This window comes from Danio aesculapii, chromosome 18 (assembly GCF_903798145.1).
Source record: "Danio aesculapii chromosome 18, fDanAes4.1, whole genome shotgun sequence".
NCBI lineage: Eukaryota > Metazoa > Chordata > Actinopteri > Cypriniformes > Danionidae > Danio > Danio aesculapii.
The window spans coordinates 4,010,923-4,030,418 of record NC_079452.1 but is presented as its reverse complement, the minus strand read 5'-3'; the positions used below and the strand labels follow the sequence as shown (position 1 = coordinate 4,030,418).

At 37.0% G+C, this 19,496-nt stretch overlaps 1 protein-coding gene across 1 annotated transcript in view; it reads left to right on the top strand.

The window, feature by feature from the left end:
- The window catches only part of LOC130246151 (protein jagged-1b), a 110,728-nt gene extending 100,721 nt beyond the window's left edge, over positions 1–10,007 (top strand). The window contains exons 9-14 of the mRNA XM_056479044.1: positions 690–803; positions 4,710–4,823; positions 5,125–5,171; positions 5,283–5,450; positions 8,330–8,480; positions 8,567–10,007. Of these exons, the coding sequence (XP_056335019.1) occupies positions 690–803; positions 4,710–4,823; positions 5,125–5,171; positions 5,283–5,450; positions 8,330–8,480; positions 8,567–9,009 (1,037 nt within the window). The 3' untranslated portion in view covers positions 9,010–10,007. The remainder of the gene's footprint in view (positions 1–689; positions 804–4,709; positions 4,824–5,124; positions 5,172–5,282; positions 5,451–8,329; positions 8,481–8,566) is intronic.
- The last annotated feature ends 9,489 nt before the right edge of the window (positions 10,008–19,496 follow it).

Below are 19,496 nucleotides of genomic sequence, written 5' to 3'. Positions count from 1 at the left end.
CACTTTTTTGTAGTTTTCGTCTAGCTTTTGTTTGTAGTAACATGTTAGTCATGAAAAATATGACAAATTTTTCATCAACAAAATTAACACTGCAAGATACAGCATGTCTGTCTATGGCTTTTCTCAAATAATATGAGATATACTGTAACCCAAAATTTAACTGTTGGTATCTCTGTTGTAAAATCTTCAACGCTGTTAAAATGTAGCACCTCAACCTTTCTGATTTCTGTAAGTCTTGGTAAAAGTGCATGTTTAAAATATTTACTCTAATAAATACTTAAAAATAATTAGAGCTTCAGCCTGGTTTAATAGCATTTGTATAAATGTACAAATTAAGTTGTAAAAGAAATTTAACCCTTTAAATGCAATGGATTTTGAAGGATATCAGCAAAAAATGATTTTCCCAAGTTTTCAATTGGAAAAAGAGGCCAGACAACCATAATTCAATTGGACATGTCTTCAAAACCATTCAAGGTGTAAATTTGAATAGCATGTCATTTTAAATCGTAGAGTGTCCTCTTTTCATTAGTGCCAAAATCTCAATTTTAAAATTTGGGTCACTGTGACTCATTTTGCTAGATCGGGTCACATAAATATGAGCACAATCACACTAGTGTATATAGTGTGAGAAAGATGGCAGTGAAATCAAATAAGACATGACTGAAATGACAAGTTGTTTTCATCTACAGCAGTGCAGCAGTGTGACTCCAGTCCTTGTGGTCGTGGAGCCACATGTCAAGAGACGCTTGAAGGTTTCCAGTGTCTTTGTCCTCTCTTTTGGACCGGCAGAACCTGCCAGCTTGGTAAGTACAAAAGCAACACTCTCCCTTCACCCGTACTGAGCCGTCCATACATGCCCACACTTGCCTTACCTGGCCTTATGCTCGTACCCATCCACCACCTCACCTGCTGTAACCTGCCTCTACCTGCCTAAACATGTCATAGACCGTCCTTTACCTGCAAACAATGTGAACACCTGTTCTGTCTTGTTTATGCTTGGGACTGTATTAAAACTCTCAGGGTACTTGGACTAGTAATGCTTCAAGGAAATAAATCTAAGAAGCCATAAAAAAATGAAACCACCACCATGTTTGCTGTCTGAAACCACCAAATCACAACAAACAAATCCAGAGATGGGAAACTCTGATGGAAGTAAACACATCTTGTGTTTATAAATTCCATATCAGCACAAGCCACATTGAAATTGTTCATCAGCATCATTGCTCCACGACCATTACCTGGTAACCCACATCAGACAATTTCATGCTAGAGTGTGCAGTGTATTTAATTGCTGAATGGAGTGGACCTGTGGTTGGATCCATCAGTGATGTTGTTGATGCTGGGAGAGTCTCTTTTACACTCCATTGGCCCCGAGGCTCAGATCAGCTGAGGGTCTCTGGAGTGGATCAGTCTCTCTAGACTCCTGACACTCTGTGAAATGCAGTCGTGTGTCACAGTGACACCTCAGAAAACAGCCGCTGGCGTCAGCACAGAGACATCTGTCTTTGAGGGCGAGATGTGGGTTTTAATCAGTACAGAAATGGTGTAGGCAGAGTGAATATTTTCTGATTAAGAGACAGATATTTAAGAGACAATGCTTTCCTGCCATTGAGTTATTACAGAAATTTGTGTTTTAGGTATAGTACGGTAAGTGAAGCCCTAATGCATGTCCTGAATGAGTTATGGGACTTCTGGGTTTCACTAGAGCGAAATATAAGATGATGAGAAAAGTGTAGATGAAAAAAGAGTCACATTTAAAATTCAAGAGTTAGTGGCTGATCACACCAAACGCGCTTAGTCTTATTGACAACACAAACACTGCTGTCACCTCAACGGAAACCCTGCCTCTGCTTTCATTTGATTTGAAATAGAAGGCTTTTTCTGCTCAGAGTTTACTTTTTTCAGCTGCATGTGCACAGAGCACAATGGCATAAACACGAGGCTCAGCAGGTGGTTAAAACGTAAGGCACACAGCAGTGCAAAAAACGATTGTGGCCATTAGAAAACCATTCAAAAAAGGCACCTCTCTTATCGCAAAAATCCTGTTCAGTGTGATCAGTTCCTTACACAACTTACCTTTGGCTTACTCCCTTTTTTATCAGGATTTGCCAAAGGAAAATGATCCGCCCCTGTTGATCTGGACAAAGATTCATGTGTGTGTCTGTGTATTATATACCAGGGGTTCCCAACCTTTTTTTGCATGAGACCCCCTTTTCCCCTGGAAAATATTGTAAGGCCCCCCTCCACATTTAATGATATTATCGCTCATATAAGTTTGTAGTAATGATGACAAAAATGTTGTTTTCAAACATATGGTATGTTTATTACTATATCTAAATATGTTTATGCACAAATAATAGCCTAATGTAAAATATAAAAGCAAAACATTAGTGGGCTATTTGTAACTGAAAAACTTAAGCCTTTTGCCTTTAAATTGGCCCTATTTGAAATTCAATAACAAAAATATCAGTATTCACAGAGGTTTATAAGAGAAAAAAATAATATAGGCTATTACAATTTAATATTTGTATGTTATTTGTTATGCTCTATCAGTTAGTGTGAGGATTGCTGCGAGACGGTTTACAAATTTGTCCATTTTTAGTCACCGCTTTTTATTACCGCTATACAGTCATTTTATGATTTTAATGTGGAAAGGCAACCATCAACCATTTTCTCAGAGGATGACAAGCTGACAAAACATTGCTGTCGCTCTGATACAAGTTTTATTTATGGAGAAAAGTACAAAGCACTGCAGTGTTTGTGTGTTCTGTGTTTGTCTGAGATAATTAGTCTTACCGAAATGTGTATATTCCATACAAGCTGAAGCTGATCGGTCAATTCTTGTCACGTGACTTGCAGTGCGCTCGTGGCCTGGGGTTCATTGGTGCGAGTGCGTCACGGCGCTTGTACACACAAGTCGCGCACCTCCATTGGAAACAAAAAACTTGTGCAAACTCTAGAAATACGCCATATGCGAACGGCCCCTAAAAGGCTGACGTCATTTGGGGTCTCCATCAGTTGATCTTCTTGCACAGCGATGCTGGATTCACCTGATTTGTTCACAAATGAGTTGCGGATCCATTCCTTGGCAGTTTGTGGGTCCTTCACTGGGCCTTTCTCTTTAGCAAAGAAACTTTCCAAAGACATCTGTTTCTTACTCATTTTGCTGCTTGTGGGTTAAATTTGGGCGCTCAAGTGACCGGGATGTAACTGAGAGAATACAGTCATTTTTCAAAATAAAAGACTTTTCAAAATAAAAGATTGTTCAGACTCAGAATTCAGAATAAAACAGAAATAATGAATGATTTATTGTGCAGCCCGGTACCAATTGATCCACGGACCGGTGGTTGAGGACCACTGAGCTAGGTGATAAAATTATCATTCTCCGGGGCCGGGAACCCCTTGTTTTTTTATGTTTTGTCTTTTTTTTGTCAGAGTTTGCAGTGTTGATTAAAACTATCTGTATTCAAGAGGTGAAAAAATAAACGTGACAGAATACATTACTTTTTGTTTTAAAGCAGTGGATTGGCTCTTTATTTAAATACATAATTTTCCTGGCAGAAAATATTCTGAGGGCTGTCAAATTTAAGTCAAAATCACTTCAACAGCCAACAGTCAATTCTAAGTTTTTAAAATATATTCATCCTTTAGATTTTGCAGAAATTCTCAATGTTAACTTTAAACCACCTTTTGTTTTGCTTCAAATTAGCATCTACTTAGCTGCTTATTAATAGTTAGTAAGGCAGTTGTTGTGTGTAGGTATATGGAAGGATTAACGAATGTAGATTATAACCGTGCAGAATAATTATTTGCAGACTCTGAGTCTTTGCACAGGTTTAACTTGTGATGTATATGACAGAGCAGTGCGTGCTTCCATCCAAAGCTGTCTGGAAAGTAAACACTTCAAAGGGATCAGGGCATATGATGAGCCCTTCAGAATGCAATGCAAGGATTGTTTTTTAAAGTCTTTAATAATGACAGTCCAGTCAAACAAGAAAGATGTTAAATTTGTAGCAGATTTTACTTCTGCTTCATTGATCACACATTGGAAATGGATTGTAGGTCAATTTAAATGTGTGGCATTGTGAACACATTATCCGTTATTAATATTCTGCAGGTTTTGGCAAATATTGCCAAAGTTCACCTGGGTATTACATACTATGCCAATTATACATATATCCACAGTTGAAGGCAAAATGATTAGACCACCATTGAAATGGCCAAGTGCTGTTTAACAGAGAGATTTTCTCCAACACATTTTTTAAGCATAATAACTAATTTAAGTCTTAATAACTAATAATTTTTTTTTGTCTTTTCCATGAGGACAGTGCATATTTTACTAGTTAGTCAGTTTAACTAGGATAATTAGGTTAACTACACAAGTTGGGTTAATTAGGCAAGTCTTTGGACAACTGTGGTTTGTTCTGTAGGGGCTTAATAATACTGACCTTTGCATTTTAACATTTTTATTCCAGCCAAACTAAAAGAAACAAGATTTTCTCCTGAAGTAAAATATAATAAGAAATACTGTTAAAAATGCTGTTAATTTCTTTAACAGCACTTGGGAAGTATTTGAAAAAGATTTAAAACCTCAAAAGATAATAATAATGTTGTATTCAACTGTACATGCAGTATATTGTAAATATAGTAATATGATGGTACGCTAACTATAGCCTGACTTCATTATCGTGCCTCTTCCTCACCTTTAGACACTAATGAATGTGAGACTGGAGTGTGTGTCAATGCCCGCTCCTGTCGGAATCTCATTGGAGGATATTTGTGTGACTGCCTGCCCGGTTGGTCAGGACCAAACTGTGACATCTGTGAGTATATAGCATAGCTGCAACATCACATGTGGTGTGCTTTCACAAAACCCTAAAAAATAAATAAAATAAAAAACCTACGTGATTTAACTTTCTATCAAACATGACAGATTCAGTGCTGGTGGGAAATGACTTCTCAGTGAACTCATTGCGAGTTTGTTCTTACCATAGTCTGTTCACACAGTCATTGTAGATTCATATTTTATTGATGTATGTAGTTAGCTAGTCTCTTTCTTCAGTGAAACCCAGCATTTCCACATGGTTGGCTATTGATTTTTTTTAAATATCATCTATTCAACAGGGAACAGTAGCTGTCGGGGCTTGTGTCTGAATGGAGGACACTGTAAGGTAAGAAATGCTTCACGCTGATAAACTCTCTTGCTCTTTGAGGATGTGAAGACATTTTGACATTTAGCCAGTAATGCTTCAGCACAGCTAACGTCTGTGTGTGATGTGCAGGACTCGCAGTGTGTGTGTTTGCCGGGATTCTCTGGTAAACTGTGCCAGATAGCAGTAAATGCCTGCGACAGCAACACTTGCGTTAATGGAGGGCAGTGTGTGGAGCGTCAGGGTGGCACAGGCTTGCTCTGCAGATGCCAGCTGGGATACACGGGCACCTACTGTGAGGTGAGAGTTTGCTTCGTTTCCTTCACCACAGGATTCTGCAATTTATTCAGCTTTAATTGCATCAAGTCTGAGTAAACCTTTGGTATAATGATGAATTCCAGAGCAAAACAGAATTTGGAGGGGAAAATGTGGGTGGGATTGTTTTGCACAGCTCCTCATAATGTCGAGCTCACAGCAGACTGACGGTTGAAGGAAAATCATTATGATTACTATATAAAACAGATGCGACCAACTGAGAAAGTTACGTTAGTGGCACCAGTGCAATTATATATGGATAAATCTTGAGCCCTGAGCTAAAGATATAAAAAAGCAGTCTGTTTTATAGTGAAAGATATGCAGCCATTTTCTATTATATTTGTCTATAAGTATTATTATTCTTAAGCTACAATTTATTTAATGCTAACTGTTGTAAATATTTTTGCAAATAAAATGAAAAGCCAGTTCAATTTAACATTTCCCCTCTTGCTGTATCATAATATCACGTTTTTTATTATTACCATTGTGTCTATTATAAGATCAAGCTGCTTCATTCTTTCAGTTTTGTGATTGCATGGCATTGTGTAAAAAATACAGTAAATTGTAGATCATAAGTGGGGCCAGACAGAATTTTTTGTTATTTCTGCGCAGAATTTTGTAAAAAAAAATCTCTGGATTTATGTGGAAGGATTTTGGCAGTATCATAACGAAAACCTTAATATATTAAATAAAAAGTAACACCTTTTTAAATTTTATTTAATGTTTACAATGCAAATCCAATTAGATCCACTTCATTTGGTAAACAAAGCAAGTCTCTAATATAATATATCTACTAAAAGAAAACAGAAACAGAAAATATTACTTTACAAACTGTATTGTAAATAAATCATATCAACATTTTTATATTTGTTAATAATATTACTGAAATTAATAAAAAAACTGAATAAATATAAGTTTAGATTAGATTAGATTCAATTTATTGTCATCACACACGTACAAGTACAAGGCAATGAAATGCAGGTAACAAGGCAACGAAATGCAGGTCTTTTGCACATTTTACTCGCATTTACAGAAGTCAATTAACAGAAACTATTATGGGCTAAAAATCTGCAGAATTCTGTGCGCAGATTCCGTGTGGACTTAATTATAAGGCAATGTGTATGGTATTTCTAAATGTTATTTATGTGTTACAACAGGGGACTTTTTATTTTCAATGTGTAAAAAAACAAACCGAAAACTTGAATTTATATATGGACTTCAGAAGGATATTTTCAACAAAAATAATAAATCTGTTATCATTGACTTAGTCTGCTACAGCTTTGAGACAGTCAATGCAACTTCACGGAAAGGAGCAACTACTAAACGTACCCCTAAAATTTCTATTGCTTATAACAAATAATGTCTCTTAATATTTGTTATTTAATATTGTACATTTATTTTGGACTATGGATAATTTTTATTATATTAGATAACATACATTTTTAGTCAAAAGGCAACAAGAAAAGCAAAGTAACACCAATAGTTGCACAATGTGGCATCATATCATGTCTCATATTTATTTTCAGAGCTGTGTTGCGGTAAAAATAGCAACAGTCAGCACCAGTGGCTCACAGAGTGCAACCATTTGACATCACTGATGCTGAATGCACAGCCCAGCTTAAACAATAGTGGCCCTCATAATCCGAAATGTTTTTTTTAAATAATGAATATATTTCATGGGTTTTGCGCTACATATTTTATATCATTTACCTTATATTAAGTCAAACAAATTTTAATACAGAGGGTTCCTTTTAAATCTCTTCCTGTGCTGCAAAGAAAAAAGAAAAAACCACGAAATTAACCCAGAGGACATGGGGTACGTTTGCCATAGCTCTAAAAGATTTTTCTTTGTAGTTTTGACAAATGCAGTTCCATGGAAATGACTAAAACGCTGTTTTATGCAGAAAGACTCCTGAGAGGTTTCTAATTGAGCATTGCTCTACAAAGTCATGATCCAATTGGATGAATTCTTCTGGACTTCTTTGAGACACTCCATTGAGAAACATAATGACAGCCACCCTCATATAGAAAAAAATTAACTTGTTTAAATCTGTGAAGGTTAGCCATGAAGCCATTGAATTTTCAAAAAAGTGTGTATTTTACAGCACAATACACTGCATGGTGGCGCAGTTTCAGTTAGGTACGGCTCACTTTTGAAGGCTTTTCCACTGCATTCTTTTAGTACAATCTTGGTTGAGGTTTCAAGCGAACAATACTGTTAACAAAACGCGATGTATACACTGCTGGTCACCAATTGGACTGAGAGAATTTTCACTACCAGCAGTATTGGATTTGTGCCTTTCAACACCAAATATTCACCATTTAAAAGCGAATCCACTATATTTACATGCAGCCACTGCTGTAGAACATTGCCTTTGTGTTATGAGTTGGCTTGTGTCGAGGTTTTGTTTCTATCATGTTTACGATGATGTCACGGCAACAACTAGAGTAATTCCACCCATTTTAAGCAGCATTAAACTGCAGTAGAAACGCAAAACCAAACCAAACTAAAGCAGCCATACTGTACAGTGCAGGGTAAAAATTACTCTTTAAAATAAGCCGAAGACATTAATCCACCAGTGTATTATTGTAAAGACAACAATGTTACATTTTCACGTCCCCTTAAACACAACACTGAAGAAAATGAACTGTGATTGGTGGCTTCACCTGATAGTCAGATGGCCTCTGAGGAGTCCATATAGCCAATGAAATCTGAAGGTCTGGATAGGCAAGAGTAGTACACTCGTATTTATATGTTCTTTAGTTGGATTGAGGATTATTGATAAAGCAGCTCAAGCCAAATACTGCATTGGTTCCACTCTCTGATTATTCAGTAAAAGGTAACTACATTTCTTGTGTTTTAGACGGAACTGGATCTTTGCAATCCCAACCCCTGTCCAAAGGAGATGCCGTGCCTCAGTACAGGAGGAGGCTACAAATGCGTCTGTCCCGAGGGTTACTTTGGAAATGAGTGTCTGAACCTCAAGGATTCATGTCATGAACCACACTGTCAAGGTTAGGGGTTTGAGAGTCACAATAAAAGTGAATACAATGTGAAAAAGCATTAAAATGATGGATCTCTGCTTCTCTTGGTGTTGCAGGAGCAGTGTCAGACCCGAATGCAAGTGGGTTCAGTGTTTATATGGTGTTGGTAGGTGTATTTGCTCTGCTTGTGGCTGGCAGCTGCTCTGTGTGTGCTTTACTGCTGTCCCGTCTGCACCACCGCCACCGGACCAAAGAAGAACTCCGCACTTCAGCACCTGACGACAACGCCATTAACAACCAGAGGCAGTTCTGCACTCTCATTCGAAATCTTGACCACAGTGTGGCCATACTGCCTCCTGCCCAGACTGTGCCCACCTCAGTGCCCACTGTGCCCATGCCATTGCGGTGCAGCGAGGAGATTGAGCTCACTCTCCCCCCCTCGCCTGCACCTTCTCCAGCTCTAAAACCAGCCCACGGCCCAAAGCTGGACATCTGCAACCGCGAACGGGAGAAACTCAACCGTTTCCACTATGCAGAAAGCCAGGAACTGGAGGTGTGACTGCACTTTGACTACTAGGAAGGAATTGGACTTCATGGTTTGTTGCAGTTGATGCATCTAAATCAACCTCTGCTGGTGAACCTTGGACTCTTGAGCTTTGTGTTCTACAGTAGTCAACATTTGAAAAGGATAATAAAAAAAAATAAAAGTTTTCCTAAAACTGTTGAACACATTCTTGTCTTAGGACCATTTTTAAAACCGTTTTTGATCCACTTCAGTTGTTGACTACTATAGACATCTGAGAGGGTTCAAATATTGAAGGGAATTACTGACACAATCATCTAAAGAAACTGACAGACGGGGTTCAGAATTGCGTTTTGACACACTTGGTAGGCAAATTGAGACAAATATTTCTTGTAAATGTTATTATTTATTTTTAAATATATTTTCCCAATGATATTTCACTTTTCATATAAGATGAGACAAACTCAGTGTGAAACTGCACTGTTACAAAGAATTGACCATTAAACCCCATTCACGCAGCTTTATTGCATCTCCATTACTTCGAATGGAGTGATGTCAAGCATTCCCTAACTGAATTGTGGGTCTGTTGATTCTTATTGGGTGTGTTGCTTGTGGAATAAGTTCAAAAACGTTAAACTTTTTCTAAAAGCAGACACAGGTTTCAGCCAATCAGTTTGCTTTATGCAAATATACTGGTGCATACACTAGCCGATCACATTTTTGCAACACCACAGAATAGCAGTTTATCAAAATGGAAGAAAGACTTATCACTGTTGGTAATCACTCACTGTTTTGAGATCAGTCTTTACGCGTATACAGTGCTCAGCATATATAAGTACACCCCTCACAAATCTCTCTTTTAATTTCATATTTTTAATAGGAAGCTATACAATATTATATTTGTGCATATACATTAGATTAGTCAGTACTAAAACCAATTCTGGAGCTTATCTAACTAAATAAATTACGATAACGGTTCAAAAACTAGTACACACAAATGTATGTTAGAGAAAAATATTAAATACAAATTTTAAAAAGAGTAAAAAGCTAAAAAATAAAAAAATTGAGTTGACATTTTGTAGGATGTAATTTATTTTTTGCAATATTTTGCTTGAATTTAATTGTGTTATCTTTCAATTTCTGAATATGTTTGGTGACTTTTTTGTCTGTTTTGTTTAAATAAACCAAAATACATTGCTTACTGAGAAATGGATAAAAGTATTCATTTTTAAAGTAGGCTGTACTCAATTATGCTGAACACTGTATGTTCACTACCGGTCAAAACTTTGGGGTCAGTAGGATTTTTAAATGTTTTAAAATGAGCTTCTCCTGCTCACCAAGGTGCATTTGTTTCATCAAACATACAGTGAAAATTGTAAAATTGTGAAATGTTATTGCACTATAAAATAACTGTTCAAAAATAATTAATCATTAATTGAATAATTAATTTTCAGCTTCATTACTCCAGTCTTCAGAGTCAAATGATCCTTTAGAAATTACTCTAATAAAAATTATTATTGTTATTATTATTATTATTATTATTATTATTATTAATATTACTGGTAATAGTAATAAAAGCAATAATGACTGGAGTATTTTTTCCATTTGATTTCATTTGAAACTACACACAAAAAGTAGTTATTTAATTTTTTTTTATAAATATTTAACTATATATTTAATAAATGCCGCCTTGATGAACAATAATTTTCTTTTAAAAAACATGAAAAAAAAAACTGACCCCAAACTTTGACTGGTAGTGTTTCTGGACTAGTACTAGAGGGACCAAGCTTGAAAAAAAGTTGACAGAGGCAGCAGGTGAATATGGTGTGTATAGTGATTGTGATTGGCTGTTGTCATTATGACAGTCGTGTCAGCACAAAGCTTCAGTCATGCCCTCCATTAAGCATTAACGCTGACACATCATGTGAATGGAGCATTCAATTATAAACAAAATATGATGCGTAAAAACAAAACAGTCAGGCCCCCTTTTCATCAATCACATATGGTCTAAACAGGGTCTAATGATTTTAGTGTATTTAAAATGCATTTGATCATATTGATGTCATACTTTAAGGATGTGTATCCTTCAACAGAAGTTTTTCAGTTGTTTCAAATAAGAGTTCTTTTCTAAACAACAGTATGATGAGGCACTGTTTGTCTGTTTCACACTGAGCGCTTGGCTTTTTTATGTCAGGATTTCTCATCACTGGCACTTTCAAGCCAGTTGCCCTCCACAATGAAAACAATCATGGCTGCCATATTGACGCATCATTCCATGCTCAAAACTGATCACTTAGAAGGACCCTTCAGAATGAAGGATTTCAAAGGTTACAACTGATGTACATTTCAGGCCTTGATGAATCTTTAGGCAACGTGGTTGATTGGTGTCGTACACTGTGTTAAATTCAAAAAGAGGGCTGGGCGATATTGCAAAAAAAAAAAAATAGCACCATATCATGTTTCATATCATTCGATATCGATAATTATTGAATATTTTTAACAATACATTTAGGAATATTAGATTTTTTTATTTAACCACTTTATTTTAATTTACCAACAATATTAAGGCGAATACATTTAATGGTCAAAAACAAAAAGATTTAAACAAACTATCTGATCTCTTTACAATAAAATAAACATAAGTGTTAAGGAGACTCTTAAACTTGATAAATAAAATGTTACAAAGTGTGTCCAATGTGGTAAAGTGTAAATACTGAACAATCAAAGCAAACTTTAAAAATGATACAGTAAACCTCAAACTCTGTCAACAACTCATTATGATAATAATCTGAGCTTTCAAGTAAAGGAACCAACCATCATTATTCAAATACATATTACAACATTACAAATTGTGAAGTGGAAAGACTATAATACCCCTTATACTAACAAAATCTTTAAGATGGGGTGCTAATGGCTGGGATGCACAAGAAAAGAAACCAAAAAGCCACTCTGGCGACATCCTTACATCCTTTTTTTATTTTCAATCTCCTCACTGCTGCTATACGGCACTCATTTCCCCAGGTGTTGCTATTCTGACCTGAAGTGACAAGCGAGTCACTGAAAAAAAATATTCAAAGATGATTCCTTAGATTTACTCAATTTTTTTACATTAAGTAGTTGTAAATTATTTATTTGGGCTGAATTTAAACAAACAAATTAAGTTGAACATTGCTCAATTTAATTTGTTTGTTTAAATTCAACACAAATAAATTGTTTGCAACAGTTTTGCATGCAACACTTTTTTCAGTGTGGATTCCTTGACCATTTACAATGGGCTTCCCTGGCGTTTCTCATAACTGGGTGACCATCATTTTGCAGAGGATGACAAACGGACAAATCATTGCTGCAGCTTCGATGCAAGTTTATGGAGAAAAGTAAAAAGCGCTGCAGTGTTTGGATGCGCTGTGTTTGTCTGAGGTAATTAGTCTGCCATTATTACTGATATGTGTATATTCCATACAAAGTCTGAAGCAGATTGGTTAGGTCTACTTGCATGAATCGCAGTGCGATTACATTTGGAAAAGTTCAGATGTTTTCAAATAGGTACGGCTGGAAAATGCACACAGTTCACATGCACTAGCACCATGTGCACGTTGCTCCCATATGCGCGTCTTGCAAGTCGCACACATCCATTGGAAATGACAACCTTACACCCTAAGCTTATTGGCATTGCTTCCAAGGCGCGGGCTCAGCAGCCACATTTTAATAAAACTACAGCACTTCATATCGAAACTACATCCCGAATGTTTTTTTTTATCGATATTGACAATGATGTTCAGTCAATAAATATTGATACCAATTTTATCACCCAGCCCTATTTAAAAGAGCACATCCCTACACCCTAAGCCCTTCAGATCAGTCACTCTGGAGTGCAAACCTTCTGAAGGGGTTAGGGCCCCTTGTCAACCTCAGTTCCTGCTAGGTCACAGCCCTGCATAGTTTAGTTCCAACTCTAATTAAATACACCTGATCAAACTAATTGAGTCCTTCAATCTTGTTTAAAACCTACAGGTAGGTATGTTGGAACTAAACCCTGCAGAAACTGAGTTTGACACCCCTGGGTTAGGACTTGAGCCCTTCTGAATGGAACACAGTGTTAGGTTTAAATATTTGTGCAAATCATGAACTTGTATTCAAATACACAAGAATCAGATTATCATTCTTACAATTCAATTTAAGAGTATACATTTTTATTTAGCAGCCAATGGTTTAGTGAATTCATGTAATTAAGCCCAAAGCCATTTTAACACACATTTCACACCTCTTGAGAGATAATTTTGAGCCCTGTCAGGTCAAAATGAGTTTGAAAGAACAGCAAGTGTTATTAAGGCCAGTAGTTCAACATCTTTGTATACTGAATATTTAAGTGTGTTTTATTGTGTTTACACTTGTGCCCTATATATTTGTACACATTTGTTTGATTGTTTGAAGCGTGTGTGTGTGTGTGTTTGTGAGCATGTAAGTGTTAATGTGTGACTGTTAATGTATTTGTGGATGGTTTGCCATAAATTTCCACAAAGCCATGCACATTACTGCAACTCCCTGACTTTTTGATACTTAAGTAAAACAGTATATCTGTGTCTGTGATTGATATTTGAAGGAATCGTGGAGAAAGATAGCAGCGCTGACCGATTAAAGTGCCAGACAACATCCTTAATTATCTTGCTAACTATTGCCCGTCGTGTTGGAGATGTAAAAGATGTATGATTTTTATAATTCTTGGATGTATATAGTGCTGTTGTACATATTTTGTACATATCAAATTTTGCCATTTTTTTGTACGCCGACTTGCAAATTGATGCCATTTTAATTTCCTGTTCTCACTCTTTTCACTATTTGCCGCAAGATCAAAATGTAATTAAAGTGCATTTATCAACCAAAGCTTGTGTTTTCGTGTATATGCATTAAAGGAATTGGTATAGCAGGGTGTGTGTTCAGTAGTCTTGTTCACTGACTCTTCCTTATTGTCTAATTGCCTTTTGGTAAGCTGAGAGAAGTTAATAAACTATCTGGGGCCTCGTTTATAAAATGTTGAGCAGAAACTGTTCTAAATTAGTTTATTTATAAGATCATTTCACAAATGTGCGAAAGTGTGATTCCGAGAAACCGAATGTGTGCGCACATAAACCTGTGCATATGCCACTCTTCCAAATGTGACATTATGTCCAAAAATGCAAATTCGATTTATGCACAAAACTGGAACACAGCATAAAACATGTCCAAATAAAGCCTGGTTTCCATCCAGTGAAATGGAATGAAAATAAAGGTAATAATAAAAAGGACATTTTGCTAAGGCATTTTATAATGACCAAAACAACATTTCAGATGTTTGCAATGTGGTCAGTTTGCTGATTTGTCCTTTAATATCATCCTATCATGCCTACTTTGCTGTCACATGATGTGTTAAAATAAAATCACATGACATTATTGATGTGTATGTTGAAATTTATTTAGCAAATGTCTTTCCGTCATAGTTTATGAACATTTTTTTCTTATCAGGTGTGCCACCATTTTTTTAAAGCTCTTTTTTGCATGGTGGCACAGTAGCCTCACAGCAAGGTCATTGGTTCGAGCCTTGGCTGGGTCAGTAGGCATTTCTGTGTGGAGTCTCCTCGTGTTTGCGTGGGTTTCCCTCACAGTTCAAAGACATGCACTATAGTATAATTGGGTAAGCTAAATTGTCCTTAGTGTATGTGTGTATGTCCTGGTCTTCCAGTTTGGGGGTTGAGCGTTGGACTAACGACCCACCTTGTAAAAATTAGATGTTACGACACCAACATGGTGTGGCTAAATATCAACTTCGATGTAAACGGCTCCGGGAGTAAATACTTGTTTTTACACATTTAAGTGGATTGAACATAAAACAATTAAGTTGTCCCAAATATAACTCAAGAATTGTTGATTCAGCTCATTTCAAATAATTAGTTTGAACAAGCAGCAAAAAAACCAAACATTTTTCCTAACGTGTACTCTCCCTCATGTGGTTTCTTTCTTCTGTTGAACACAAGATGATATGTTGCTGCCTGATTATATTCAATAATTCCCATAGAAGAAAAATGTACTAAAGAAGTTTTTTCCTTTCCAAATTAACAACAGTGATGTACAAAACTCGTCAAAGTACTCTATTTTGGTTCAATTTCTGTACCAATTAAACTCAACAAATAATGCTTGCTGGTTGTTCAAACTACTTATATAAAATGAGCGGGAAACAATACAATTATCAGTTTTTAGCAGTCAGCGGCAACCTCCCGCTCTCCCACGTGAAGCAAATACGGAAGTAACTGAAACTGCAATTCATCAAAATTCTGCTAGTCCTGTCTCCAAATTGGAGCAGATTTCTATTGACCTCACTTTCAAAATGGCCAACTTTACAACAGAACAAAAAGGTGTTTACAGCCTGGTTCAAAGAACAATTTTGGTTCATATAGCTAATATTACCCTTCATGACAACTGTGAGGGGGGTAAATTTTTTTATAACTCATCCGTTTCCTTTATATTAAGTCTGCATAATTAAGGGCGTGGCCACTTGAGTGACAGCTAGGTCTCGCTGGTCGCCGTCAATTCACCTGATTCAGCTGATTCCGGCTAATTAGCCGTTGAGCTCGGCATTCATTCATTCATTTTCTTTTCGGCTTAGTCACTTTATTAATCTGGGATCACCACAGCAGAATGAACTGCCAACTTATCCAGCATATGTTTATTTAAGCAGCGGATAACCTTCCAGCTGCAACCCATCACTGGGTAAGCTAAACTCGGCATATTCATCGTATTTTTGTTTTGTTTTATGTGGCTTTACACAGTCAGTTGCTTTTTGGATTTATTTCTTACAATTATCTTATAATATGGTGCGCTGGGTGCCCTTAATTGTGCTCACAAACCATTCACGTGGCCTCCATTTCCCAGCCCTGCTGAAAAATCCAGCTTAAACCAGCCTAGGCTGGTTGGCTGGTTTTAGCTGGTTGACCAGCCTGGTTTTAGAGGGGTTTTGGCCATTTCCAGGCTGGTTTCCAGCCATTTCCAGCCTGGTCTTAGCTGGTCAGGCTGGAAAATGACTAGCTAAATCCAGCTAAAACCAGCTTGACCAGCCTGGTTTAAGCTGGACATAGCTGGTTTTGGCTGGCAGCCTGGCAAGGTGGTCAAGCTGGTTTTAGCTGGTCATTTTCCAGCCTGACCAGCTAAGACCAGGCTGGAAATGGCTGGAAACCAGGCTGGAAATAGCCAAAACCCCTCTAAAACCAGGCTGGTCAACCAGCTAAAACCAGCCAACCAGTCTAGGCTGGTTTAAGCTGTTTTTTCAGTAGGGAGGTGAGTGAAATTATATACTTGTATACCTTCTCTACAAATGTATTTGTTTTATTTAAGATCATTTATCATCTATATTTTTCTTTAGAACTTGAATGCACTCTACAATCTGACAGATTGATTAGCAATAGGCTCTTGAACAGTCATCTGAAGCATTGTCATACAGTGTTATGCCTGGATTTCATTAAGAGCCTTGCATTCACTAACACAGAATATATATATTGTACTTGGATGTAATTTGCATTTTCCTCCTGTAGAAAAACGTTATAAGAACAATGCTTAGTGGCTCAATGTATTACAACAGTGTTTTTAAAAGTCTAAACACTTTATTAATAAAGTATACAACCAAGCACATGTGGTCAGAACACAAACGAGTCGCAGGTAATAAAGTTTTAAGCATTTCTCCCAAGAAAAAGCCTGTCTGAGTAAAATGCTAGCAGGCGCCGACAGACGAATTACCATGTTTGTAAACATTCAGGATGGCCGTGCAGCGAGGTTGCAGAAAAAAAACCTGTCAGCGCTAGCATTTACAGGGAGGGAATGACATCCGATGCGGTACAGTTTGTTGTTGTATTAGAGATCATTTATATTGATTACACATTATATATTTTATTTACATAATGCTTTCAGCATATTGTAACAGCTTGTCACCCATGATAACCACAGTGATTTGGCAAAGTTAACGTTAAAGTGAGCAGCGTTCGTCTGACAGGTCCATTTGCGATAGCACCCTCCCAATGGATATTGGATAAGACGAAATGACCAAGCATCAGCACAAAATATACAACTATCTCACTGAAACTCCAAGTGTTTTTACAAGAGAAAAGTTAAAGGCCTACAAGTCTTTGGATGCCTACAATTTTGTTCTGTGTGGTCATGTGCAAGAAATAATGTTCCATGAATACCAGATTAAAAACTATGTAGTGCTAAAAACTGAGGTTCTGCCTAGCCACAGACAAGGAAAGAAAATGGAGCTATACAAGGCCTGGGTAATCATCAACAAGCAAAACTGCATTCTGACAGCGAACGACACCTGTACGGCAGGGTATGTGAACTTAGATTTCATTTTAAGCATTCAGTGTTCGCAGTTTAATTAACCATATGTAATGTTTTTTGCTGAAATCATTGCTGTAATTAAAAACGAGTAATGTGTATGATTCAGCATAGCATGAACTTACCTGATATAACATGAGAACTGCAGAGTTGAGCATTTTTAATTAGGTCCTCACTCCATTCAGCTTCCTTTTAGCCAAAGATGTCTGTGGTTGGCATTTGGCATCCTACCACACAACACGACATGTTTGCTATTGCAACTGGTCTCTTTTTATAACTGGGGACCCGTGTGACGTCATGTGTGACATAGGTTGATAATTCCTCTATAGCTCTGCTCACGCTCTGCCTCTTTGCCCGTTTGGTATCCCCAGTCGGTGCGATGACGGGCGAACAAAATGGCAACGCTTGGCCACGCCTACTGGTAGCTTCTTTTGCGGTCTTTAGAAACCAATGGGTGACATCACAGATACTATGTCCATATCTTATACAGTCTATAATTTTTAGGGGGGCAACTTAATTATTTTATGTTTAATCCACTTAAATTTGTAAAAACTACAGAGTAAACTTAATTCCTTTATGTTGTCCTAACACATTGATTGCGTGGAACGCAGCATTTTTACAGTGTCTCAGTATTTGTATTAACCCCAAAACTAGCCTCTGAAATACCTTTGAACCTAACAATACAAATAACAATACCAACACAGTACAGTTGGCCAGGGTCAGAATGACTCCACTAGTTAACAGTGAAAGTGAGTGAGAGGTCAGCAGCGACTGAGAGTGCCAGACTCGTAGGTATGACAAATGTGAACTGTGACCTCTCACAGACAGCAAATGGGCGGATATAACTCTTGGCTTCCTGTTCCCACCCGTCCGTGAGGAAATGTAGGAAGTTCAGTCCTCTTAAAACACAGAAATGAGCCCAGTGTCATGGAGGCAGCGACAGCGATGAAGCTGAAGCCTCCCTCCCTCCACACCTGCTGGGTCTCAGGATACCCAGCCTTCCCCTCATTCACTGCATTGTGCTCAAGACCAGCAGGTCACCCTCTGAATTAGTCTTTTTCCTGTCTTAGCTGTCAAATGTCTCTAATGGGGTGAAGTCACAGTTACTGGGGTGTTCAGTTAAGTGCCCCCAAAGGGTTAGTTTACCAAAAAAGAAAATGTTGTTGTTGTTGTTAATTACACACCCCTATGTCATTCCAAACACCTCTTCTCGCGTTTATTTTCTCAAATGCAGTTATTTTAGTTACATTTCACTTGAGGGGTGTTTATATGACCGTCACAAAACCGTTATATCATGAATTTGATTGAGATCGTGACAACTATTATTAGATGTCATTTAATCGGTCATATTCAATGCAAAGGTGATTTTGAGATGTCTGTTATGACAACTTGACATTGCAAAGGCTTGTCATAAAATCTTCTCTCATAAAAAATAAGACTTGTCATAAATCTGTCATAAACATGATGATCATGAATTTTATACCAGCATCAATAATATTTTTCTTGACTTCAACTATAGTGCAAATTGAATTTGTCATTAAAATGTCCTTTAAATTCATTACATATATATGAAATTATTATTTCATTATTCATATCATATTTCATATAATAACTTAAGAGTATTGACACTTTCACTGAGTAATTTTTAAATGACAAATATATTTTGTTCCACTGAAAAAAAAAAGTGATCAGAAAAAGATTAATGACAATTATAATGGCCTCATGACCATTGAGTTTAGGACAGGTTTATGACAGCTATGTTGTCTGTGTAATGTCGAGCTGTCATAAAGACGTCTCAAACAATGTCACTTTTGCATTAATAATAATGTAACTGGGCTAATGACGACACTTAATAACAGTTGACAAACGCATGCATACAATCTCCATGTTCATGAGACGTGTCATGTCAGTCTTATGATCACTACTTACAGTATCTTACAGATATATTGGATGAAATCTGAAAGCTTCCTCATTCTCAGACAGCAATGGTCCCAAGATGCTGAAGTCCAGAAAAATAACAACAACAATCTCAACACAGACCATTTGTCTTCTATGGTACAATTGGAATACATTCAACATTTTGACTATATACTTACTTAGAAAAACTTAGACTGATAGACTAACATTAAGAGAATGATTTGATAGTTTCCTGCAAGGGTATGGACCTT